Here is a 25,759-nt window from a genome sequence, read left to right as displayed (position 1 = left end):
AAAACGGATTTTCTGAGCCAGTTGCTAACCAAAACAGCAGCATGTAAACAGTCTTTACATAGATGAAAGTGTGGATGCTGTATCATTAGTAGATAGTAGAGCGAGAAAGAGAGAGAGAATGGGAAAGTCTAGACAGCCATGACCCCTCTTCCATCATCTTCTTCTTGGCTATCGGGCACATTATTCACCAAAAGGCGCACACACACACACAAGACACATCCACATTCACAATCCTCATGTCGCCCTGTCAGCTCGGGGAGTTCAATGACATCATATGCCTGAATCACATGACATGACCTTGTTCATATGAATCATACGCCAGTATCGTCATGCCACACATGGTTTGGCTACCTGCTTTGATATGAACACGGAAGCGTCCGACTTGAGAAGCGCAGTTGCTGATGGAGCGCACACAAAAGGAGCAGAAAAGCATGATCATAAAAACGAGCCTGCGTATCGATGTTCTTTTGGGCCAGCGGGGTCACGTATTGATCGGTCTTTGATTATCACGAGGCTCATTTTATCGACCACTCGCAAACACGATCGATACGTCCTAAAGTTGTTCACTGGAAGCGATGTTACAAACATTTCGCTTTTGTTCTTCTCAAAATCCAAGCGCGCATCTCGGCCGCTTACGGTGCAGTGGAAAAGTCATTGTGTGCGCACTGCAGCCTCAGCAGCCGGACAGCATCCCTGAGGGACGCCTCTGCCGAGCTGCACGCAGTCAGCAATCTCAAGATGGGACCGGCTTCTTCTCTGCGCGCGCACAATCCAAACACGCAAATGCAACCATCAATCATTGCGAGAGTGCCGAGTCACTGTCACAAAATCCTTTTTGTCACCAGGCTTGTTTTGGAACAAAATGCACATTGCAATAGAATCTGTTGCGGGACACGTTTTTTATCCACATGAATGGAAATGGAAGCGAGCAATTAAACTCAGATGGAGCACAAATGGTACAGCAACACACGTAGACAGACAATATAACAGGAATGACGGTTATATATTGTTTATCCTCTGCAGAAAACGACTAATATAAGTGCTGCCACTGGTTTCCAATTCCAACTTTTCTCATCTTAACATATCTAGCACCATATTGTAAGTTCCAAATAGCAATCTGAGGGAAAGAGTGCAAAAATATCTCCCACTAGCCATATGATGAAAAACGCTGATATGGTGGAGGACAGCAAGTGTAAGAAAGAGACAGCAGGTGCCCTGCGACAGATGGGGAGGGGGGGTGGGGGGCAATACACAATAAATGTGTGTGAGGACAACATTTTACAGCCCTGTTGAGGCTTGGCTTTACGGGAAAATGGGGGAAGGGTGGCAGGGGTGGAAGGAAGGAAGAGGAAGGCACTCTTGTTTTCTCTTCTCTTCTTTTTGGCTGCTTCCCCTGGAAGCATTCCCGATTCCTCGATAGTTAGCTGACACGACGGTTTGTTATGTTCATAAATTACAACTAGAGCAGAGATTTTGCGGTACACAAGCCACTAAGTTGAAACAAATTGTTTCAGAAAAAATAAAAACACAATTTTGCTCTGAAATTAATCATCTAATCAACAACAAAAATAATTATAATAAAAAATGCAAAATTATTCCAACCCACATGTGAGGACATTACAGTACACGCTTAGAAGCCATAAAAAAAAGAAACAAGCTCTTAAAAACTGCGACACAGCAAGGGCGCCGCCGATGAACCGTAGAAAGGGGTAACACCGTCGGGCCCGGATGGGAATCTTATTTTCCAGAGCATCCCAAGCAAAAAGCTAGCTCCCCCAAGAGGGGGCGAGGCAGGGGGGTGCGGTCGGGGGACGTCCACAGGGAGCAGAGAGGAAGCTTATTTTGTGTGCGGCGAGAAGCAATTAATTTAGAGTGTGCGGCGAGCTGGGGAGCGAGGAGGTTAGACTTAAACGGAGAACGGGCGGCTCTGGAGAGACGGCTTAATTGTTTGATTGATTGGCCGCGACTCGCCAGGCATATTTCCGAAGCCCCCTTAGCGCCGATCAATGCCCAAAACCTCCACGCTTTCTTTTTTTTTGCCCCCTCCCCTGCCTACACGATTCAATTACTGGGCGGAGGCCTCAGGATGGCGTTATGGCCCCTGCGGCTTTTTTCTTTTTAACAGCAAAGGCTGGGGGGGGGTGGACCTTTATCGGATTGGTAGGAGACACTACATCGTGTACGCAAATGGAGTCACGAATCTAATCTGTCATTTAAACAAATTATGTGGAGGCGATGATGCATCAGCAGTACGCCGGTACTCCGGGGAGTTTGAAGATGGGTGACGGAGTGCTGATGTTAATAGAGACACGAGAGACGCTGACAGGAAGCGGCAATGAGGAGGGGGGGGGCACTTTAGAATCCCGCATATGAGCTATAAGGTTGCGACAAAATGGCAGCGAGATTGTATAACATCACTATGAACACTGCTAGCATTTCATATACGTTATATGGATTTAACAAAATGTAGCGCCCGTCGGAGCCACATGTGTGAGCTGTCAGCTCTGACACGGTGGTTCAGCGGGTCAGGGTCAAGGCTGAGCGGGCGCCGTTACTCGAGATTGACAGGAACAAAGGTGCGAAACAATGCCTGCCAATCACAACGTTATAAAGGAAATGTAGCTCAATACCATTAGACAGAATTGTTTTGATTTAGCCCCTGAAGCCAACATGACTCGGCAACTTAATGAACACGATTTGCTTTTTGTCTGCAACCGCGACACCAAAGTGCGCCCTGTCGCTAGCCCTCTCGCCGAGACCGCTTAGCGTCGCCAAGTGGATTTTGCATCACTTTTAAATGACAAGTTGAAGGTTCTCGTTTCCCCTGAGCAGCGGGAGCGAAAGCGCTGAATGCTTCAAACAAGTGGCGAGGGCGCTTATCCGTCAATGTCGTTAACAAGCGAGTGTCGTTTAACCCACATAGCGTATCTGGCGCCATTTCCACCGAGAAAGGCCCTCTTATCTGCTAATAGAGCTGGCTAATCCCTCAAACACGCATGTACCATCTACACGGGGAGCTGCTGATGAATACTGATGAGGCCGCTAGAAATTACACCGCACCCGGCGCTTCTTTATTATTATTATTTCAATGTAAAGATAATTATACTAGATGGTTATCTAGATAATTATGTCAAAAGAGACATTTTTTATATTATTTCATTCACAATTTCCCCCATTCTCCTGCTCGGGTGGCTGCTCGGGGCCACCGCCCACCCCACTCTACGCGGCCCTGGCTCAAAGTTTTCCGTTCAAACAGCCCAGCAGGTGTTGCCCACATAACTTTGTTTTAATCGTGTGACTGCAATTCGGAACAAATTAGCATTTAGTGTGCAAATGCGAGAAGGTCGGGATAGACTGGAGATGGACTGGTGGGGTATTCAGGACTACGTTCACACGCATAGAAATTCAACAGAAAGCAAAGATCCGCAGTGTGCATACCCAGAAAATTAGATTAACTGAATTAGGGGGATTAGATTGACTGCAGCTGGATTGGACCTCACGTCTCTAAGAAAGAAAGAGGACGATCGAACCAGAGAGTGCGAGAGAGGGAACAAGGGAGCGAACAAGGGACGAGTGCAACATAACGAAAGGAGAGGGGAAAAAAAGTCTCAGTCTCAGCACATTTAGGCCTACCGGAGAACTTTTTCCTTGCTTTGCAACTGGTCCTTCAGCGGGTGGGAGCGGGTTCAGACGGGTTCGTCCAAGGGGAGGCGCCTGGCTGGTGCAGCAGCGCCACCCAGTGGTGACAAGTGGAACATGTAGTCCACATTGGAGCATGGCTGCAACAAGAGGTGTCAGAAGAGGAAACAGTCACGCTCGGAAGCTTATTAATGAAGTCACGAGTCCGTTTTAAATCGCCGTGGTCATAAGATGATTGTGACTAGTGACATCTAGAGGCGAGGTTGTAAACAGCAGACACTAAATCACAAAACACCTGAAAACCAGCACATTGGCATATCTTTAAATAAAATATTCATATTTGGGTAACTAAAGACGGAATTGTTATTCAAGCAAGCATATTAGGTCAGAATTCGGTGACATTCTTGAATGCCACCAAGTTAAGACATTTTCAAAGTCACACTGCAGTTTTTGACTGCACAAAAACTCTTGTGGCGTGACCCAGTCGAGTGGAATAATATGGAGAACATCAATGAGGCTGCGCTGATGGATCACCGACAAAGCGGAAGAGACAGAACGCCTTGTCCATGGCGTCCCCCCCCCAACCGCATATCCTGTCATTTTTTTAGGCTTCTCACAACCGCAGGGCGTCGCCTGAATACTGATAGCCGGCTCCATCACAGGGCAGACCGTGATGTGCACGACACAAAAATTAAAGGGACAGACAAAGACATCTTTATACAAAGGACGGTTCTGAGTTCTGACAAGATATTTTGTTCCAGAACCTCTCAGCCCGATTCTATGACATCACCTCTGGTCCTTTACACTCCCCCCTGCTGAGATTCTGCTGTCATTTACAAAAGCACCTTCTTGAGTCTCAGGAATCACCGCAGGCATTTTGTTTAGCGGTAATGAGAATGGGAAAAAGGCGTCCCAGTTGACTCGACCTCAGTTGATTTACTCCACAGGATGGAAGATTAAGAACATGTCGCCCTGAAGCTGCTAATAGAGCCACAAGGTCACGACGCTCTTCTGGTCATTGTGTAGACATTGAAGATTGTGATAAAGAGTGCAGGTGGGTCCCCTAATGAGCAGCAATTAAAAAAAGGGAACCCCTAACAAATGTGTAGCAAACAGGTCATCACACAGTAAATCAAGTCTTGACAAGCAATTAGCGATATTGAACACCTTCCAATCAGTTTCCTCATTTGGCACAATGCCTTCGGTCAATGTGTAAGCAGAGTGAAATGACACATATACATAATCACCTGCTCTGAATCGATGGAGGACGACAAGGTGATAAACTGGAATGACCTCAAGAGGAATTACGGGATGAGGTTGTTTCATCTACTTGTAATTCACGAGGATGTTGTCATTCATTCTCAACTGGACTACTGCTTTGTTCAGCAGAAGCCTCTCATCCACAGTTCTGTGCAGACAGTGGAATGGTATTATGTATATAGAAAGCAAAATGGATACATCGATTTTTTTATTTTATTTTATTGTAATTGTAACCCAAGCCCCTCCCATCACTTTTGCTTCACGACAGGTGAACACGGTCCGCCCCCTTAGCTTACAGAGCTACAGCAAAACAGTTAACTTTACCTTCCAATACATTACACTGACAATAAAAACCCTCTACAGTACAATATAGTTAATAAGAATAAAATATAATTTATATTTTTGTCGATATACACGTACGTAATATAAGTCATATCGTACTCACCATAGAGGCTAACGCAGAGCTAGTGTACCTGTCTTCATTTTGTCCCGCTCGTACTCTGAAAGTAAGCCACCAAAAAAATTCCGGATTGAAATTAGCCACTCAACAAAGCACCTTACCTCATAAAATCCATTTTTTCTTCAAAAAAGCGTTTTGGAAAGTACATTTTTAATCATGGTTTGGCGTCGTGCTTTGTGAATCAAGGTGCCTCAAAACTGGTGTCAATTAAAACAGGTGTGAAGGTAAATGCGGAAGTAGCTGGACCAATGAGAGGACAGAGAAAGTCACACGTGACAATACGTGGGGAAAGGTTTACGGTCATAAGGGAAAAAAAGTATACAGGTTTGAATGCATTTTACAGCTTGTTCAACTGTTGCAGAAATACATTTTAGATGACAAATATTCAAATCAAGCACATGGGGGCGATATTGCATTGTATACACTGACCAAGCAAAACTGCAATATTTTCTATGATGAAAAATTTTACATTGAAGTAAAAAATACAACTTTCTTAAACTTACCATGGTCCTGTTGGGTGTCATATGCAAACAGAAAAAACAGTAGCCATGCATTGTTCAATAATAACTGCTGTGACATTTAAAAGGCAATGGAAAAAAATGACTTAATGGCAGGCAAGATATAAATCAATACAAAACATAAACAGCACAAATGCATTACCATTGACTACAGGGAGAAAATGGACACCGACAAATGAATTAAACATCGTTGTTTTTATTATTAAAACAATAAACATCCATTAGACAGAGGAAAGCACACTAACAATCTTTGCTGAGAATGTGTGTTAAAATGTCAAATAAAAAATATATTTGAAATCATTTACATCAGAAGTCAGTGAAATCCTTTTTTGACCACTTTTACAGAAGCAGCTGACATGTTAGAGCACTTTCGAGTAAAAAATAAAAAGCGTTGAATGGCGTCACCAGCTGTACAACACTGACCGAAGAAGACAACATTTGGCTTTTCACCACGTAGAGCTTAAGCGGCACATGGGGCCTCCCGCAAACATAAAAACTCTCAAATACACGTAAGAGTACAGTATATTGTTCTTCAAGTGCAGGACCGTCTGGCAGAAAACAAAACAAATGGGAATAAATAATTTCAGTCTGATTTATCGTTTGTGGACTATTTGTGTGTGTGTGTGATCTACAGTGGAATGTCAAACTCGTCATTTGTAGAATTTTGGCAGCTCATGTTAAAAAAACAATTATGTAAAAAAACAGTTACATCATTTGTACATTTTTAATAGTAAATTTAGTTTTGAATCAGACTGTGTTAAACTGAGATTCCACTGAATGTGGCTTTTTAAAATTTGTTTTGTATGGATTAACAAGATTCAACTCAGAAGCTGGCCAAAGGAAGTCTCCGGTGAACACTTGTTAATTTATCGATCACAAAGCTGAGGCGAGCAGATGTTCTCTGTTTATATCACGGATGTGATTATTCATTTAAACGTTCCCCTCAGGGCGTCATCTCATTATTAATGTTGAAACAGGATTGGCTTTAAAAAGGAAATGTCGGTTTGTGTGTGCGTGTCGACCACCCAGTAGAACGCTCATAAATAACAAATAAAACCATCATTGAATATGGTCCACATCCTTGAGTCATTGTGTCAGTGTGAAAAAAGATGAGGCCGATAACTGAAGCACGTCGTTTAACTTCGAGTCAACACGTTTAGCTCTTCTCCGTCTTCTTCAATACTAAAATGTTATAATGTCTTTTTCAAAAGCAACAAAACTCCAGAGACCTGGACGGCGAGCGGTGATTGGCGATAATAAGACCCTCCAATACACTCCTAAAGACAAGATGGTTTTGGCAGTGGTTGTTTTAACACTTGTGCTTCATGGCAAGCTGAAGGGGAAAAAAATAAATATGAACACTTATTATTTCTTCACAATTTTTCATTTTCAAGGTTTCCATTTTGCTGAGGGTTTTCATGCATGGACGGAATAAATGCAAGCTATTTTTGACTTAACATTTTAACGCTTTAGATTGATACGTAGGGTGCAATACTGAGATATGACACAAGAGGGCAGCAGAGTACCACACAGAAATGAGCGCTTCCGATGAGAACCTCTTTGTCAAAATTGGAATTGTATGAGTGAGAAGAGTCAAAAGGTGACTCATTACTTGAACACGTCTCACGCTACCCCATTTCAGTAGTTTCACAGTTTTATAATCCCATGAAGGAAATAAAACAAAGGAAAACTTGTTGCGGTTAATGTGGTTGCTTTTTCTACAATAAGAAAAAAATTAATCAGAATTTTTTTTCCTGAGACCATTACCGCCCAGCCCTGATTTTTCTTGTTGATCCGGTCGCCCACCCGTCCCTAATGATGCTCCATACACAAACTCATTGTGCAAAAAGGTCATTCGGAGGGCTTTCGCAATACAGCTTAACAAAATTCAAGCACCGGCGCTTAATGCAGGCGTTCTCGATGAAGCCTCGCAAAATGCAAACAGGGTCTGCCTGGGTGGCGCCTGATGCATTCCGCTATTAGACAGACACCCGCGGCGTAACCGTCATAATCAGCCACACTGCAAATTGGCTTTTTCCCTCATTTTGCATGTTAATAGCGAAATTGAAGAGCACGCGGCGTACTTGGGAGAGCTATGAAATGAACGCAGGGCGAGGACGCTTCCCAGGTGTAAATGAGGGGGAAGCGGGAGACATCGCGTGGGAGCATCCAGTTTGTTATCATTCATGCTGTTAGGAAAATATACATCCTTGCAAATCAAACTGTAATTAGAACATCCTATAGCTAGGTTTAGCTATTCAACGCTACTCTTGCAGCCTCACCTTGTGCGCAGTGACGGCAAACTGCTCAGCGCTGTTCATCATGTCGGCCGTCCTCTCCTCGGCCCTGCCCAGTCGCTCGCCTCGCTCGTTCAGAGCCTGACTGGCCTTCTGCACGGCGCTCGTCACACTGTCGGCGGCCGAGTGGAGGATACTGTTGCCTGTTGCCCACCCGGGAGAAGACAAAAGGAATGATTAGGTGATTATTCTTGCCCACTTCCTGTCTGGAGGGGGAGGAAGGACAAATCCTCTTGGAATCGACGACTGACAGATCCTTGGGACTCCCTTCAAGGGAGTCCAGGAAGTAATACTCCCATCATGGTAATCATCCCGCCCGCCTGACCCCTCCAGAAGTGTGTTTGTTTCTCAACCCCCCCCCAGAACCAGCCTGGGGTTCCCCACCCAGCGGAGAGTGTGACAATTACAGACAAGCAGGGTGGAGAAGCTGTGAAGAAAGATCTGAATGGTTATTTAAAAAAAAAAAAAAAAAACTCATTATGCAGCTGTACATATGACCATTTACAAACGCATCATTTTAATCACCACAGTCGCCACTTAAGTGAATTTGTCACAGGTGACCGCAAAGAACTCTTAGCAAAGAACACTCCGTCTTACGCTGCCCTTCGGAATGTAATTCTCCTTCTGTGGCATTTGTCAGCGACACGCCCGGTTGACAGTGAGGAGCCAGGACAGTGAACATAGCTCACAAATAACCTTTGGGGATGAAGTGGAAATCCCTTCCAGCTTGTACTCCCCGATAACAGTGACAGCGGGAGGGGGGGGGTGACCTCGCGCTCAATGAGTGTCCTGTCATATCCACACAAGTGTCTGCCTAAAAAATGACACTTGCAGTTATCCTCAGAGCCACCACAGCAAGATCTAATAAATATCTAAAAATGGAAATATATATATATTTTACTGCACTCATTCATCCGAGAGACTGCGCTTTGGTAGGGGCTACTGTTTTGGTTAGCAACTGAATTAAAATAATCTCAATTGGCTTACCTCGTCGTGGGAGATGACTATGGCGAGCGACCAGATCTTTCCTCACTCTGTTCATAAACACTTTGCAACGAACAAAGACTGAATCTACCGCTTGGGCTTCTGTAGTGAAGAAATATCCAGAGGAATTATTTATTCTTAAAGCAATTTGGTTTAAATTAGTGGAATGGTGTTTTGGGTTACTACGTTATCGGTTTAGTTGAAAGGCCATAAAAGGTGGAATGACATGCGGTTACTTTAAATTGGAATATATTTTCCGTTACAGAAAACATCAGTGTCGTTGTTAAAATCACAGAAGGAACACTAACTCATCAAGATTCCCAAGTTTATTCTTCAAATCACAGAAGTTTCCGTCTCCCACAGTTATGGTCCCACACCTGAGCAGCGTCATGATTTTTGTTTTGCACTGGTGTGAGACTTAAACTGGAGTGGACAGCCATGTTGACATCCGCTGAAGCCCCAAAATGACCAAATTTCGGCCACAAAAACGCCTCGAAGAGTCTTTGGGCAACAAAAAATCTCAGTCTGCTCTATGATGTTACCTCTGCCAAGGCGAGAAGATTAAGTGACTGGCTGTGTTTTGCCTCTTTGCGGGATTTGCTCAAACGGAGCCAAGGTGCTTCGCGGTTGATGCGAGAGCCAAGCCGGAGCGTTTGTATTAACAACTCCATGAATAATACAAAAGCGGAACAGTGCTCAAAGATGAGAGTTGAGGGTAAACAGATCAATATCGGATTTATCCGGCAGCAGGATGCTAGATTCTCTGCTTGCTTTATGAGCAAACTATTTACATCCTCGCAGCCAGGAAATGACAGAATTGGCGGGTGGGGCTCACGACACACATATTGATGCGTATGAAATTAAGGTTATTTCAAGGGGCGGAAATTAAATGTTTTTTGACAAACAATCAAATGGCTGGCCTTGAATGTTAATGTTTTGGAGCGGGCACACAAAAAAATTGTGAAGAACATTTTTTTTTTAATAACAGGTCTCACCTCCCAGAAGTTTGGACTGACAATTGACAAATTCCGGTTTTCGCATCGGAATGTAACGCTGGCAGGTGTGGTGAAGAATCTGGACGAAGGTGGACTTCTCTCCCGCAGAACCGGCGACCCACTGGTCAAAGGCGTTGTCGAACGTTAGGTCAAACTCAGGGGAGTCCTTGGCGGGGGTAAAAAAATGAGAATTCATTTTTCAAAGAGAACTTCTTGAGAATGTTTTTGAAGATGTTGCCATGGAATTTAACGCGGCTTACTTTGTTGGAGTCAATGCCGTTGACCTGCCGTAGTTGATCGATAGTCCACTGGGAGCGTTTGACAAAGGCCGACGTTCCTTGAAACTGTTTCACTTTGGTGATGGTGACGTGAGCTGGCTTCTTATTCGTCACTGTAAAATAATTTTTGGGGAAATGACATAACAGGTGGAAAAGATTTTTTAAACATTTTTTTTTCTCCTCAACTGTTTGCAGATCTTCCAAGCTCATAGCGTGCTTCTTGGAACCGACCCGTTCCTTTTATTGCTTTTATAACCCGGCGAGTAGACCTCCGCTTCCGCCATCCGGCGTGATCTATTGTGTCGCCTCAGATAAGAGGAAGTGTTCAGGTCACTTTCGCCATTGTTGCGCCATTCCGCCGCTCTACGAAAGTCGCCACTATCACTGGCTCATGTCGCGTTCTATCACGTAAGCACCCGACTCAGCTCAAGGTATGATTTATATAAATATAGGCAGGGCTGCATGTTTTGTGGGGGAGGGGGGGTATCCATTTGGACAGCTGTAGCCAATACGTGAGGTGTTAGCTTGTGGTCACGGGAAAGAACAAAGGCTGACGGAAAGCAACAAGCATGACCAAACCCACGAGGTGAACGATATCATCACGGTAGAAATTTTCGAGGGGCCCGAGAAAAGGATGTCAGCTGGATTCAATGGAACAGTGGAGAGGTGGAATGACGACAGTGAAGGTGCTCAAATTCACAAGCGAATAATTTCTTACATCTGTCGTACTGTCTCTTGAAGAGAAGGCAAAGATTTGACTAGTTTTCCCTGATAAATTGTAAAAAAAAAATTGACTTGACGTCCCCTTTAAGATTCCTCACAAGATAAGACAAATATTGAAAAAGATTTCAATAAATATGCATTTATTTTACTTTCTGTGCGGTCCAAAAATGCCTTCCAGAGTACAACTCTGCCACTTCCTGTGAAAGAAAACCAGCTTGACCCAAAATATTCAGCAGCAGTAGTTACATATTCACCAATTGTAAACAAACACGGGGGCCCGAGGATTAGACAAGCTGTTACGCAATAGTGAAAATATGCTAGCGCAGCCTTGTTGCACTGTTTGTTTTATTCAGTTAAAGTGGAAGTCTCGTGATACCTGAGACTCGGTGTTGGAAAATCTGAAGGTCATGGAACAATCCCAGCGAAGCTCTTAAAGGGACAGACAACTTTGTGGATTGTATTCAGTTGACTTTCACTTTGACAATAATTTAATGTTAGTGCAGACTTGAGTAGAACATGAATCAAGTCGAAGAGCCTCGAGCCAGACAACAAATGTTATTCACCGGAGTGACAAACTGAGTTTCTGGTTTATTGCGAGCTCAGGAAAATGCCTTGGCCTCAAACGGAAGCTTGTATTGTTAAAGCTTAAAATGTATCAATCCTGTGATGATCGCTAAGAGACTCGCTAGCTAGCGCTATTGTACTATTGCGCTATTGTAAGGCCATCCCGAGGTTTCTTTCCCATGCTCTCAGAGTGACACGCAGCCACTTCCACCGGCGGATTAGTTCCTTGTTGTGTTTGGCTAAGATTGTCACAGCCCAAAGGCAAAAATTCTTCTGACGACAAACCTTCGGCTTCCCGTTGCGCAAATATTATCAGACGGCCATTTTGTTTTTCATACTGTTTTTTTAAATTCATCTGTAGGGCCATTAACAGAAGTACATCGCTTCAAGTTGCGGAAAAATAAAACAGAAAAAAAAACAATTACAATTGTAAATCCTCCACTCTGCTATAACTGTTTTTATTCCGAGAGGCTGCCGAGCGGATTTATCGTCAGCAGTGGCGAGACCGGCCTCAGCGCCGTCGAACAAAAGGCCTCTTGAGTGCTTTCACGAGGTCTGAACACTGTGACTCCTGTGTACGAGGTCTGCCCCCGAGCCAGAACGGCGGCCATGCAGTGACAAGACGGAAGGAGTCAATAGGACGGCGTGTACCTCGCTCAACAATTAGCCCTTCAAGAGATTGACGCAGGGGACAACTTTAATAGTGATAATAAATATTTAGTAGCAAAAGCTGCTGGATTAAGTATCAGATGGAATGAAAATGTGTGGTTGCGTTAAAGTCAGCGAGGATATGTAAACTTTGAGAGATTTAAAAAAAAAAAAAAAAAAATTTTGGGCAAGAGCTTTGCCAGTTATTCACTTAACACTCAGCCAAGGACGACTCATTCAAAAGCATTTTCCAAGCGAGACAAAAGAGGTACACTCTTAGCAGAGGCAGGGCCATTGAGAGAAAATCCATTAGAGGCTCCTTACTTTTATTTTATTTTCAACTGCTGAAAGTAGATTGTCATGAAAAACAAACGAAGGAAAAATAAAAACAGAGAATATTTCGTCCCGGATTCATGCAGCAGCGTGACGAGCAAAATTCACACGCAATAAATGCAGATGCCAAGACATAAATGAATTTTTCCGCATTGACAAAGTCATTGTGTTCAAGGTTGTCCTCTTGCACCTGGAAACATCATATTAAAGCCATTTGCGAGTCATCTAAATTGCCCCCACAAGTTTGTCCATCACCTTCCGCCCCCTTGGGCCACTTAATAATGCTGCTATTCAGCCTGCGCCAAGTCCCCCCGCACACAATGCATTCCTCTGGAGATCAAGCTCCAGGATACGGGGCAAATATTTAATTACGTCGGGCCTCCGACTTGAGCTTTCTTTTGAAACCTCTGTGATGTTTGCTTCTTGAGTGGCATTCCATAACTCCAATGATAGTATATAATAATCAGTAAAATGAAATTTATCTTTATTTTGTTGTGGTAGCCTTATTTGGAAAATATTTGGAAAATATGCCTATTCTGTGCTATCTACGTGCCAAAACTCTGGAAAGTGTTTCATGCGAGACGATGTCATAATAAACGATACGGTTGTCATCGCACAGTAAACATCGAATAAACACGAGTATTTCAAAACAAGGTACAGTACATTCCTGGACACTTACGCTTTCAGGAATGATCTAAACTGAATTCTTGGAAAGAAAAATCTTTTGACCTGCCTCTCATAAGATAGTTTATTGGCTTTGATAATTCCTATTAAAATCGCACGAGTTACTCGCTAACGATTATTGATATGACAACTTATCGTACTTCTTTATGTCACAGTTGTATCTCACTGTGATGGGAACGCTACCTCGAACCTCTTGGAAGTGAAAACACATGATGTATCAAAACATTACAATTCGGGCCTGTCTCCAGACCTCATTTCCTTGGCCCAGCTGGTCTTCTTTAAACAAGGTCCAGAGGTGGTTGTCTGTGTAGCTAATACGAAGGGCTTTATTGGGATTAGGATTGCAAAACCGCGCTACAAAAAAGATCCATAAAGCTCAAGGTTGAGGACAACGTTAAGAAAACACGAGAATGATCTCACTGCAGCTAGCTAGGAAGCAGCTAGCGAGTGAGCCGCGAGCTTGTGAGTAGCTAGCTAATGAGCAACTAGCGTGAAAAGCCATTGGAACAATCTCCATCTTCTCTCAGCACAAACAGATGGACTTAAACACTAGCAAGCAATAACAGAAGCCTCAAATCGAATTTGTTGATTCCCAATTTGGCAGCTAGCATGAGAAGTCGGCGTTCCTTTTTGTCAAACAGTACTCAAACTCAAATCGATTTATTCACAAAAGCTGACAGCTGGCATAAGAAGACTGGATTGAATGTTTGCTCATAAAAAGAGAGTCCATAACTGATTCTGGACCAGTCCCATTAAGTGAACTGGCATGGGAATAATTTGTCCGAAAAAGTACAAGGGAAAAATCAACATTTGAAGCGCCGTTGACCTCTGATGAAGCATTGTATATTGACGCAAGGTAATATTTCATGACACACAGCTGCGAAGCAGCTGACTGATCTTAAATCACAGCATCTGCATTCCCAACCCTTCCTTTTTCATCAAACTTCAAAGAACAGCGTGACTACGATTTGGACTGCAAACTTTTTGACGCCCCGTGATTGATGCGCAACCTCACCGATCTGGCAAACGACATTCATCCGTCGTCTTGTCAACAGAAAGGCGGCCATTTTTATGACGACTCCATCCGAAACATCTCGATGACGACGCGACTTCACCTTGGTACCGATCAAGGTTTAAAGGTTAGATATGATGTGAAGCGGCACGGTGACATCTAGCTACTCGGGAGGCGATGTCACTGAACAGCCTGGAGACCGCAAACAGCTAGGCCCCTGCCGCTACGCTGCTATGACTTCCTGTGTCAGACGATGGGTGGGCTTCGCTTTGGTATTTCACACTAAGGGCATGGATGAGCCCCCCTAGCGAGGCTCCCTTAGCCCACAACACACTAACTTCTAGAAAGAGTTAGCTGTTGTGTAATTTATGCCAGAGGGGGTAAAAAAAAAATCAGGCCTGTCCTTTTTGTAATCTTGGGGGTGATGTTGAAGGTAACTGATGTTATCTCATTTTAGTTTTTTTTCGTTCGACATGTTCTTCCCGTCGCACAAAAGCAAAGGAAGAATGATATCATAGATTAATATCACTCGTACAACTCCCAGCTGCTTTCCTGCTGCACGAAGAGACCAGATGGGGAAAAGCACTAACACGGCGAACAAATGAAACTTCCTGTGTGTGTGTGCGTGTGTGTGCGTGTGCGTTATCCATCTCGGCAGAGGAGGCAATTTGTGCCCTCTAATGACACCGTTTTGATGAATGTGTACAGGGAAGGGTGACAGGGATGCACTTTTCTGCTTTGCTCTGACTTTTTGAATTCAAACAATGAATATTTTAGCTACTTTTGAGTCATCTGCCATATGACCTGTAACAGTACATTTTTTTTTTAGAAAAAGATGAGCCTCCTGCAAGGACTGCTCTGTGTGATAATCATCTTTTAGCAGTATTTCAGTTATTATCTAGATTGTTTGTTTATACCATTAAATCATTTGTTCGTTACTTTATAGTTTGAGTTACTGCCAATATTGCCGCTTAAAAAAAGAAAAAAAAATAGAAATAGCATGTTTCCCACTGCTTTTTTCCAACCCAACACATCTGCACTCATATTTTACCTGAAATGAGTCAGAATGATCTGATGATCTGTGCTGCATATGTACAGTTGTTCATTCCCACGAACCTAAGATGAACCTAAAGTGATGAATGTCAATTTTTTTTCTTTACCTCCACCTATGAACTGGCGGAATTCCACAAAAGCTGTTAAGTAGATAGATTTTTTTTTTTTAATGGGGTTATATAAATTGAGCGATAACTATAAAATTAAAGACTAACTTATTATCATCTATTTTATTTATTTTAATTTACTTTATTTTATCAGTAAGTGTTTTCGTTTGCGGTTTGGCGATTGCTCATATTGAACTGAAGGATTTTTCATAACGCTTTGGCTAAAGCTCACTGCGGCAAGTGTGCACAAGGTGTCGGGTGATGGCGACGAAGCATATGGTGTTTGTGATGGCTTCGGTTTGGTCCGCGGCAGGCGGCTACTTAGCCAGCGCCAGTGTTTGCAACACAGAGGAGGACTCCAGCTGTTCCTCCGGGTGACCTTCATTACCACAATTAATATGCATGTCACTCACACATTTAATCTGCGACTAGAATGGAAAAACAAGGGAAGAATGGAGATTATGTATAGCTGCCTTCAATGGCTCGTGTGAAAAAAAATCAATAAATGCATGAAAATGCATTTATTTTGCTTAATTAAATCACAGTGCTAGTTCATTAAAAAAAAAAATCAATAAGATGGGGAAAAAAATTTAAAAAATCAAGGTATTGCTCAACAGCTAATAGCCCCAATTTTGTGTGTTATAACCACGCAAATCAATCACGCCGCTGAAGCCGAGCCAGGTTAACAAAGAGGCCATTAGCCGCCACTTTACTCTGCTTCTCCAAACACTGCCATTCATCTACATGCCTGATCCGGTCCCAAGACGCAACAGCAGCAGCCTCAACAAATTGGTTTGTTTGCAAGCTCTTGATTTCTTCTCAACAGACACACCAAATGAAGACATGCTACTCTTCCCATTGATCCGCTCATATGACGGTAAACATTAAACATCCTCTTTTGTGGCACAACACTTGAAAGACAAATGCCAAAGGTCATGTAAGCCCTCTCAACATGCATCTGTGAAATATTTTCCCCCGTTGACATTTGGCAGTTCAAACCTTTCAGCCTTCTGCTGTTTTCCCTGCTCAGTCTGAGTTTCTTATCCGAGGCGATATCACTTTCCGATAACCCGGTGGGAGTCTGGCTTTGCCTCCCCGCTCTTGCTGGATTTGTTGCTGGCCAAGAAAGGCAAGCGTAGTCCAGAGAGCCCATTTACTCTAATCTCACAACAGGCTGGGTTTATCTGATAAATGCAAAAGGAAGAGTGATGAGGCGTGAGGCTACGTTTGTATGTGTGGCTGCCCGCAAGGTCCAATTACTCAAGTGCACTGGGTTCGGGCTGTCTGTTTGCATTATAGAAGCTCTGCTTCTAATGGTCGGGTGGCTACCAAGGGGCACACGAACATTTTCCCACCATGTGAGATCTCTGGCTGGTCAATTAATCGAAATTCAAACGTGAGTTTTCGATTCTGGCTTTGTCCAATCACAGCTCAATTATTTTCTGGATTTAGTCATGTGACTGACTGACTCTGGCCTATAGCTAAATACACGCTATTGTTTTATTGCTTGAATATTTTTAATAGTCTGTTGTTTTTTTCTCTTTTAAAGAGTTTGCACTGTAACATTTGGTATCAAATGTAAAGTGCGTTATGAATAAAAATTAGTGTTTTATATTATTTCTTGAATTATATATTTTTTCATTATATTTAATTTATCTATTTAATTTTTATTTAATTTTACTTTTATTATCATTATTATTTGCAGAACTACAAGCAGACAAGGTGACACCTGACAGGCATAAAATAAAAAGCTTCTTTTGTCACAGGTAGGCATATTATTTATGCGCCTTTGCTGCCATCAAAGAGATCATAAGTCACAAAAGCGAGCGCCACTTCGTTGACCTGATAAACATTCCAATAAATTCCAACCTCCGTTTAAAGAAGAAAAAAAAAAAGCACAACTTGTTTGTTCCATCGGAGGCTCAGAGGACTATTATTATTCTTTCCAGTGAGGACTTTAAGAGGTTAGGACTCGTGAGATGTCTGCTTCCTGCGATACTATCCTCTCCTCCCTACCTCGCCCTCGGCCCAGTCCCAGTGGCGGAGCAGGTATTGTGCTCTAATAAGTCAGATAAATCTTTTATGACAAATAGAAGCATCCGGGGAGTCGGAGCGAGCCGATTTATGGGCTGCACCTGTAGATTAACGCGATGGGGGATGCTGCCAAAGTCATATCTGTCATGTCCATCCATAAAGTTAATGTGTTTTATGCTCAAGGAATATGATCAACGGGCCTTTTGGCTAAGGAAAGTTTTCCATTTGCTGGGGGATTTTTTTAAGACTGTTTAATGTTTTTAAAGGTCAACACAATGTTTTGTAAGTCATAGAAGTCTTTTTTTTTGTGCTAGCTAAAATACATGAGTCTCTTCAAGCCGTGCAGATGAGAGGATGAATATGGAAGGCAAGCCTCACGTCAACGAAACAAAAATTTTCCAGGTAGGTGGGGAATTTGCTCGCGATGTCCGAGCCAGAGCACACATGATCAAAACCATGTGGCGGTGTGGTCATCGCAAATAATTTCCTGCCGCCGGGTGCCATCAACTTAACGCGGTTCAAGAGTTCATCCCGGCAAGTCGGCCAGAAATGCAACCTGGTCACTGTCAACGCCGGGAAGCGAGGGCCGCGCCAAGTGCTGACCTCGACGAGCGAGCAGGTGGGAAGCCTCCTTGCACACTACAAAGTCAAACATATTTTTTTGAAAAGTCATTATCTGGCCTATGGAGCTTAATTTACCAGGGAGTTACACAAGGCTCCCAAGGCCATCCATCTCACAAGGTAATCAATACCTTCAGGGCAGTGGGTTGAGGATGAAAACAGCAAGAGAGGGATTGAGATGTAAAAGCCGGAGGAGGAACTGCAGATTTTATTTACCAGGTGGCCTGAAGCCAAAACATTGCTGAGTGAGAACGGAAATGCTTAACTTGTGGACTAAGGGGGCCAGTTTCAAACATTTTGAGGTTCTGAGGCACGTATGAGTCGGCCTACCCTTGAAATGACACATGCAAACAATCTTAACAATATGCCCGCATCACCACGCGAGCTGAAAAACTCGCTCAAGAATACGCCTACACGCATCCTACAGTGAAATTCTCAACTAGAGCATAAACACATCACGCTTGTGTTGGAATGGATTACAGAAGATGACGTGATATACAGTTTGAATGTAACTATGCATGTCCCACACTGGAAAAAAAATAAATAAAAATACAAACAAGCTCTTCAAAGTTGAAAACTGTTCGAAGCAGTGCCACCTACAGGCCTTAAATGAAACTGCAATGAATCTATCGTTACTTTGCCAAGCTCTTCCTGATTTGCTTGAAAGTTGAAAACTGAAACAGTGCCATCTACAGACCTGAAATGAAACTGCAACAATCGCTAGCTTTGATTTTCCGTCGCACACGTTTAACTCGTTCAGTGCAAATCCGATAACGGAGCTTCTGAAAATGATACAGCGGTGAGAAACAACATCTAGTCCACGCTGGTGAAACCTTTACTGGGTCTTACCATATTCCACGCCTTTCTCTCTCTCTGCAAACATTCTGTGGGCGGTGCAGCCGTTGGGCCCCGAGGTCCGGCCGTCAGGCGCCGCGTGGAGCCCGCTGATCAAAGACGACGCTCGCTAACCGACTTGGAGCATGTCGAGCTGCTGGCTCGGCTCCAGCCAACACGCCTGTCATGTTGTTGTGAGGGGGTTCAAACAATTCCACGCGAGCCTACGTGGCCATAGCGTTGCCGCTCCAGCTAGCGAGAATCTCCTGTTTCCTTTTGCGACCTAATTTGGTAACAAGCAAGCTATAAGGAAAACGTAGTGAATCAAATTGGTCTGACTCTGAAATACTAGGTCGCTCTGAGGCCGAACGACAATAAGCTCAGTGACGAGAGCCAGACTTATTTTCAAAGCGCCACGCAGGACAAGAAGCTTTGCCTCTCCAAGTGGGAGCAAGCCAGAGCTTTTTATTGTTCTTCTGCTTCCAGCAGTGAAGAGCTCCAAAGAATTGAAAAACAACACACTTACCAAGAACCTCCTTTGACCACCTAAAGTGTCCGTTCTATACAAAAACCTGTACTTGAGCTTCGAACTGAAGCTCCTGCTGTGACTTTGTTTTAAATTGAAAGATTGAACTGAATGCTGCTAATCAGTTTGAATAAACCAACGACCTTTCAGACTTTCAAAGAAATGTTAATATCATTCTGCAAACCGTTGAATTGAAACGTCTTCGGTCTCAGTGGAAAGAATTCACAGAATTCCTAGTGCTAAATCGGTCTGTGAACAGTCATTTGTGGTACAAAGTACATCTATAATTTGAGAGCAATATTTTTTTTTATTGCTCCTGGAAAAGAAATGTTTCACTGGGTATTACGCTACAATGCTAACGGTGCTACTTGCTAACGCTACAGTAGAGCTCCTCACTAAGTTTATGGGCTGTGACGTAGCAGACGTTACATAACTCGGCCACTGGATGACCCCAGGGCCTCAACTTTACACTTCTGGATGTTTGAAAGAGGCCCCTCCCCCTTTTTAAATAACCAAACACATCCCATAAAGACTTGTATGATCCTCTGCAACACAAATTAGCAAGCCCTTGCTGTTCTACCCATAAGCGCTATGCACGACTGATTCAATTAACAGGCAGTGAAACAAAAAAAAAAGGAAGTCGCAATTTAGAGCAAAACACTGATTCAATTTCAGCGATAATCCAATCGGCATTGACCGACAGCTAAGCGTTTAATTGATTTAGTGCGTTGTTTTATTGGCAGAGGGAGACAAGCTCACAATTGCAGCGTGGGAATTAAAGTAGACGGGTCTGACCTGAGAGGCAGATGAATGTCAAGTAGTCCCCCTGACCGCCAGTAGCCAGGAAGGGAATCTTCTTCTTGGTCTTCCGTTTCACCTGCACGGCTGCCAACATCTTCTCGTCGTGGGGAACGAAGACTTCCTTGTTGATGGTGGCTTTGGCGGACATCTTGGAAGCTGGTGGATCAGCTGGCAAAGGGCGAGGTGCACTCTCCAGCTGTGTCGGCAAAAGGGGGAGATGATACATGAGACGGGCCTCGACACATAAAAATGATTTACAGTATTGTCTGGACAGGTAATCTTAATTAAAAATCAACTCGTGATTGATTACGGGCGGAACAAAATGAATGTCGCAATGTTTCGTATTGTTATCGCTCGCCGTACAGCGCTGATATAGTCAATACTTCTGTCTCGTGAAATAAATTAAATTTTGCTTCACTTACACAGGGTTCTATAATAAAAATGTATTTTCTTTTCATTTGGTACAAGATGAATTTACTCAATGACCAAGCCACAGCAGTAACTCAAATCAATGTTCCCTATTGAAATGAATTGAGATTTGATTAATCCGTTCCAGACTGGAGGAGGCTTAATTCGGTCCAAATGTTTTTTTTGTGAATGCGATCAGCCACACACTTGAGACACACACCCAAACAAGCCACCGTTCAAGCCGAGGAATCAATTTGTCATTTCCAACCAGTGGATGAACTACTGTGCGGTGAGAAGAAGCAAGTCCCCACCAAAACAAAAGCTACAGATTGCTTTTACTGCACTAATAAACAACAGACTTTTTGTTCCATCTCCACAAGTTTTCAAAAGTAATAACGCGGTGGGCCGAGGGGAGCGGAGAAGCAGTCTGCAGTAAATAATACGCAAACAAACTCGACTCGTCTAGTGGGGGGAGGCGGGGGCTTTTGTTGGCCGGAGGTCATTGTTGTGTCGGGATGACGTCAACCCCCAGGGAAGAGAGAGAGTGGAACATAAAAAGCTCTGGCGCTGGACTAAAGCGCATTTCTGGGAGGAAAAACTCAAAGTGAAACAGTCAAATCCCCGCCTCCTTCTCCATCCAGCATCCTCCAGCTGAGCAAGAAGGTTCCTCCGCATCTACCCGCGAGCTGTCACCAGGCAGAGGCCAGCGAGCGCACACCACCCCCTCAGGTGGCCCACTGAAGCATAAGCAAATCAAAACGAAAGATGAAGAGGCAGACAGGAGCCTCCAGGCGGTGACATGAAACCAACCACGACGCCTCGCTTATGCCTCCGCTTCGACTTACGTAATGTTCGGCGCTTGATTGATCGTTAACCTGACAGGGCTGTCAGCCGCCACGCCGGACGGACAGTAAACAAACACGATATGTGAATTTGTTTTTGAGCTATCACCATTAACAAAAAAAGGAGAATATGACTTCTCATGTGCACTTCATTTTGAGGAATCACTTTCCCTTTCTTACTCACCGGGCGGTTTGAACGCCTGACAAGACTTTTTAGCAGTCTTCCGACGCATCATTCCAGCTACACTTGAGGGACTCGTGCACAAATCTCTTTTTAGGCGGTGTTGGAAAAACATTTTTTTTTTCCTGGCACAGAAAGCAACATTTAGATTTTACTGCCATAAAGTGAGGGGGGAAAAACAAGCACAAAGGTAGGATTGCTTATCCAGGCCAGGCAGGAATTCAACCGGTCGCAAAATAATATTTGATTTGTTTTGCAGCCATCTTAAATGTTAGGTTTTGTTCAAAAGATATTCGAGGCTTTCTGGAATCTCTTTTATGACAGGTTACTTCATAGCTTGTGACTTGGTCTCTTGTTGAAAAGCGAATAGAGAAGCTTTTGAGGAGCAACCTTGGGCCAAAAGCGCACGCACTGTTGGCTGTGCACGTGACGTCCCTGGCAACCATAAAAATTACAGACGCAAACAAATGTGCTTGTGTTGCAACTTCTCAATTGTAGCACAACCTAACCTGGTATGTGCAGAACTATTATTAAATACCAAAATCTAAGAAACGGGAATTATTTTCTTCCACTTGGGAATTGGCATTTAACCAGAAAGTTGGACCACACGTTCTGAGAATCACCCGCAATTTATGAATGCAACCAAATACCAGAAAGGCATTACCTAACCATAAATCAATAAACCTCATTGCCCCGTACCAATACAAATGGCAATTACTGGCCGAGAGATTTTTAACACAATAAATCTTTAATTCATTGAAAGAGTCGATTGACACTACAAGAAGAAGCCAAGCCAAAAGCAGACATGATGTTAGAAGTAATTGAATAAAAAAGATAACGCTCAAGATATAAGCTTATCTTTTGTGGTGGAGCAGAGCAAATTAAGCCCTGCCCTTAAACTCTTTCTAGGGAAGAGGCAATAATTTATATTAAGTGGGTTAGTTGGGCCTCACAGCTGGGAACACAGGTCAGATAAGAAGCACATAATATTTATATATATATAAAAAAAAAGGCCAACCAGCTTTAAACTTTCACAGACCAAATTGTACACTGATATACTGTATTCTAAATTTGTTGAAATTCAGGTGCTGTAAAATGTTGGAGTCAAAATTGGCAGCACTATAAATGAGTAAAAGCCATTTAATGTTGAGTCACTAAAACTTTTTATCACATTCTTTTATTATATAATTGGAGTTAATAAGTGATGTGGACCGAAATTGTACTGGGATTGAAGCCAGGTTTTTTGAGGCATTAAAATATAACTTCACTTAGCATCCCCTGAGGTAATGAAGAGAGAGTCGACTCCGAACTTAACGTAAATTGACAATTGAAACTATATTATAGCTGGAAAGCGTTAACAAAATAATTGTTAATTTCGTAGTGAATTTAGTGGTTAATTAGCTACCTGCGCACACACTTGTAGAAGCAAATTAAATTAAAATACTTGCCTAAAGGGCGCTTGTAAAAACTTTTTCCCATCTTCTGGTACACACAAATAACACGTTGACATTGTTTACTCACCGGCTTGTGTGTTTTAAAACGTTCCACCCCTCCAAATGTCGTCCGTCTCGTCTCCCAAAAAAAAAAAAGAAGCTAGCTTGACGTGTCAAACATATCCACGCTTCTGACTTCCACCCGGGAGATTGATACGCGACTCTTCTTTTTATTTCTTCTTTTACTGGAGAAGTAGGAGAAGCTTGTTGTCAGCCTGACTGCGGCTGAGTGAGTGAGCGTGAAGCCTGCTTGGATGAGGAGCCAGCAGCAGCAGGTTCACGCACACGTTATTTGCTCAAGCGCGCTCTCGTTTGGGGGGCGTGACCGTCGTCTGTTCAGCCTTGGTGGGAAGTAACGAAGTACAAAACTTTCGTTACTTAAGTAGATTTTTGTCTGTAATTTACAAGAGTGTGTATTTTTGGAACCAATACATTTCTATAAATTCATAATTCATTTTCTTTGTGTTATTATGTAACTAGCCTTTCAAAACATGTACGTCTAATTAATTTGATATTCTTGTGCTTATTTTTTTTTTTTTACATATTCTCAAAAAAAAGTAGTCTCGTGAAATTACCATTTCAAATTCGGACTATTGAGAAAAAAAAGTTAGATTTTTTTTTTTTTAAATCGTCCAGCCCTGCTTTGTGCACTTTTCCAGGATTGTTAAAAAAATTAATTACACGCTGTACATAAGTAGAACTGATACTAATAAAATGGAAATGTGCTTTCAAAGTAATTAGTACGCAATAGAATGGCTCAGAGAACACAAACTTTTTTTTTTTATGCCTTTTCAAAGAACACTACCAACATGATTGATTGGAACTGTTTCACGTGTAAGTGTAAACCACAAAGAACATTCCTCAAGCTAGCCATAAAAATGAAAGCTTGAGGGTGTTTTTGCCACCAGCGTCCTACCTGAAAAGGTTTCTCAACACATAACAGTCACATTTATGAGAAGGTACAGCTCTCCAGAGGCTCATAAAAGCGGGCCAGAAAATAATTGGACACACCCCGTAGACCCCCCTTGGATCGTTTCAGCTGCTAGCAGCTCTATGAATGCTAACACCAGCCCACCTGGTTGTACTCTTTCTGCTACTTTGCGGTCTTGCCGCGGGATGTCGTAGGGTGTGTTTTGGTGTTATTTATCTAACTGGGGTTCGGCTGCACACATTGAATGAATTGACCACGACGCGGGGCTGTGAGGCGGCCATAAAACAATCCCATTCCGCGGTGATGGAGCCTATAATGCGCCAAACATAATATTTTACGATTTAATTATCCAGTCGCTGGCTCAAACCTCCAATAACTCTGACACGGAAGCTTGCCCTCGCCCTCCTAATAGTCGGGTGAACGCTAACCAGGTTCCTGTGTTTATGATAGTCCTTAGCTGCCAGCTGCTTTTTGTTTCTACGTCCATGCTAGCACGATGCCGCGCTGAGTGTTAGCCTAACACGGCAAGGCCGCGCGGCTGTGAGAGCATCTGCAAATATTTGTGTCTGTCTCGTGCTTTGCTTGGCCAAGTGTGAGTCATCCAAACCATCTTGCGCTAAACTGCGGAATCATTTCCTGTCTCACCTGATGAAGCTAAAATAAAATAATCCCCGCCAGAGTTCATTACAAGCGTGAACAACTCAGTTTGTCTCTAACCGGTGGCAAATTGGTACAAATGAGTCACTAATCACAAAGCGTAAATGGAAACCGTGTAGTTGGCAGCTGGCAATCCCTAATAATCACGTTTGAATGAAGCATCTCAAGTTACAGTTTGTCCGGCTCTTTGAACACACGACTACAGCAAGCTGGTCGGCCATCTGCGGCAGCATGTGGAAACGGTTCGTTCGGAGAGTCCGGGGGGATCAAAAATGTTTGCCTTTCTCTCTCTTGCTGAGGTTTTGTATGCTTACTTTGCGACCATCGCCTTTGATTTCAACAAATTTGGTAAATGCGGATGAGAGATTTTAGGGAGGTGTTTCTGCGAGGGAGGCCCGTCGGGAAGGACAACACCAAGACGGTTGTGGAAACTCTAAAAAAAGGCAGAAGTGAAATTGCACCGACATGAGTAAACCTGCTGAGAGTAATGAGTCACTGTTTCCTAGTGGGGTATACCGCAAATGAGTGTGTGAGTGACTTAAAGAATTTCGGCTGCCTCATGCTCCACCGAGTCCAGACTAATACAACTTCATGATGATCTGAAAAATGTCTTCCACTTAAAACAGTTTCCAGGTGTCCTAGTCACATTCTTTGGTTAAATACATTCCGTTAGTCTGACAAGATGAAAGATGCAAAATGTATCAAACCTTATGTGGTTCCATAGAAAACAGATTCAAAGAAGTTTGTCCGCCTAAAACGAGCAAGTGATGAAGGAAGCCACCAAAGAACTTGAGAGGTTAAGAGCTTAATTGCCCTCCTCCTGGATTCTCATCAGTTGGCACTTCGTCATGAAAAGCGCTCCCAAAAGACGCGGGA

At 43.2% G+C, this 25,759-nt stretch overlaps 1 protein-coding gene and 1 long non-coding RNA gene across 6 annotated transcripts in view; both read right to left on the bottom strand.

The window, feature by feature from the left end:
* LOC148385137 (uncharacterized) overlaps positions 1-5,651 on the bottom strand; it is a 50,622-nt gene extending 44,971 nt beyond the window's left edge. For 2 of the 3 annotated variants that reach the window (XR_015863435.1, XR_015863436.1), the window contains exons 1-4: positions 5,506-5,651; positions 5,345-5,399; positions 4,887-5,047; positions 3,634-3,779 (exon numbers count right to left, since the gene is read on the bottom strand). This is a non-coding gene — a long non-coding RNA (uncharacterized LOC148385137). Of the gene's footprint in view, positions 1-3,633; positions 3,780-4,886; positions 5,048-5,344; positions 5,400-5,460 lie in introns of all 3 variants that reach the window. The other variant, XR_015863437.1, reaches the window with a different exon arrangement.
* Positions 5,652-6,057: 406 nt separating this feature from the next.
* stxbp6 (syntaxin binding protein 6 (amisyn)) lies at positions 6,058-23,618 on the bottom strand. Of its 3 annotated transcripts, XM_088400590.1 has the most exons (7): positions 23,324-23,618; positions 20,366-20,567; positions 10,414-10,544; positions 10,154-10,319; positions 9,162-9,260; positions 8,160-8,317; positions 6,058-7,210 (listed from the first exon to the last, which is right to left on the bottom strand). In XM_088400590.1, exons 2-7 carry the CDS (start codon positions 20,517-20,519, stop codon positions 7,187-7,189), a joined length of 732 nt encoding a protein of 243 aa, XP_088256716.1. In that variant the 5' UTR covers positions 20,520-20,567; positions 23,324-23,618; the 3' UTR covers positions 6,058-7,186. The 3 variants fall into 3 exon arrangements, with proteins under 3 accessions (XP_088256716.1, XP_088256714.1, XP_088256715.1); XM_088400588.1 differs by lacking the exon at positions 9,162-9,260 and having other exon boundaries at positions 23,324-23,610; XM_088400589.1 differs by lacking the exons at positions 6,058-7,210; positions 9,162-9,260 and adding an exon at positions 7,228-8,066 and having other exon boundaries at positions 23,324-23,615.
* Between the last annotated feature and the right edge of the window lie 2,141 nt (positions 23,619-25,759).

The sequence above is a fragment of the Syngnathus floridae genome, chromosome 16 (assembly GCF_059516105.1).
Source record: "Syngnathus floridae isolate MCC-2025c chromosome 16, RoL_Sflo_1.0, whole genome shotgun sequence".
Classification (NCBI taxonomy): Eukaryota; Metazoa; Chordata; class Actinopteri; order Syngnathiformes; family Syngnathidae; genus Syngnathus; species Syngnathus floridae.
Note: the sequence above shows the minus strand (reverse complement) of the source record. Positions and strands in the feature narration are given on the sequence as shown.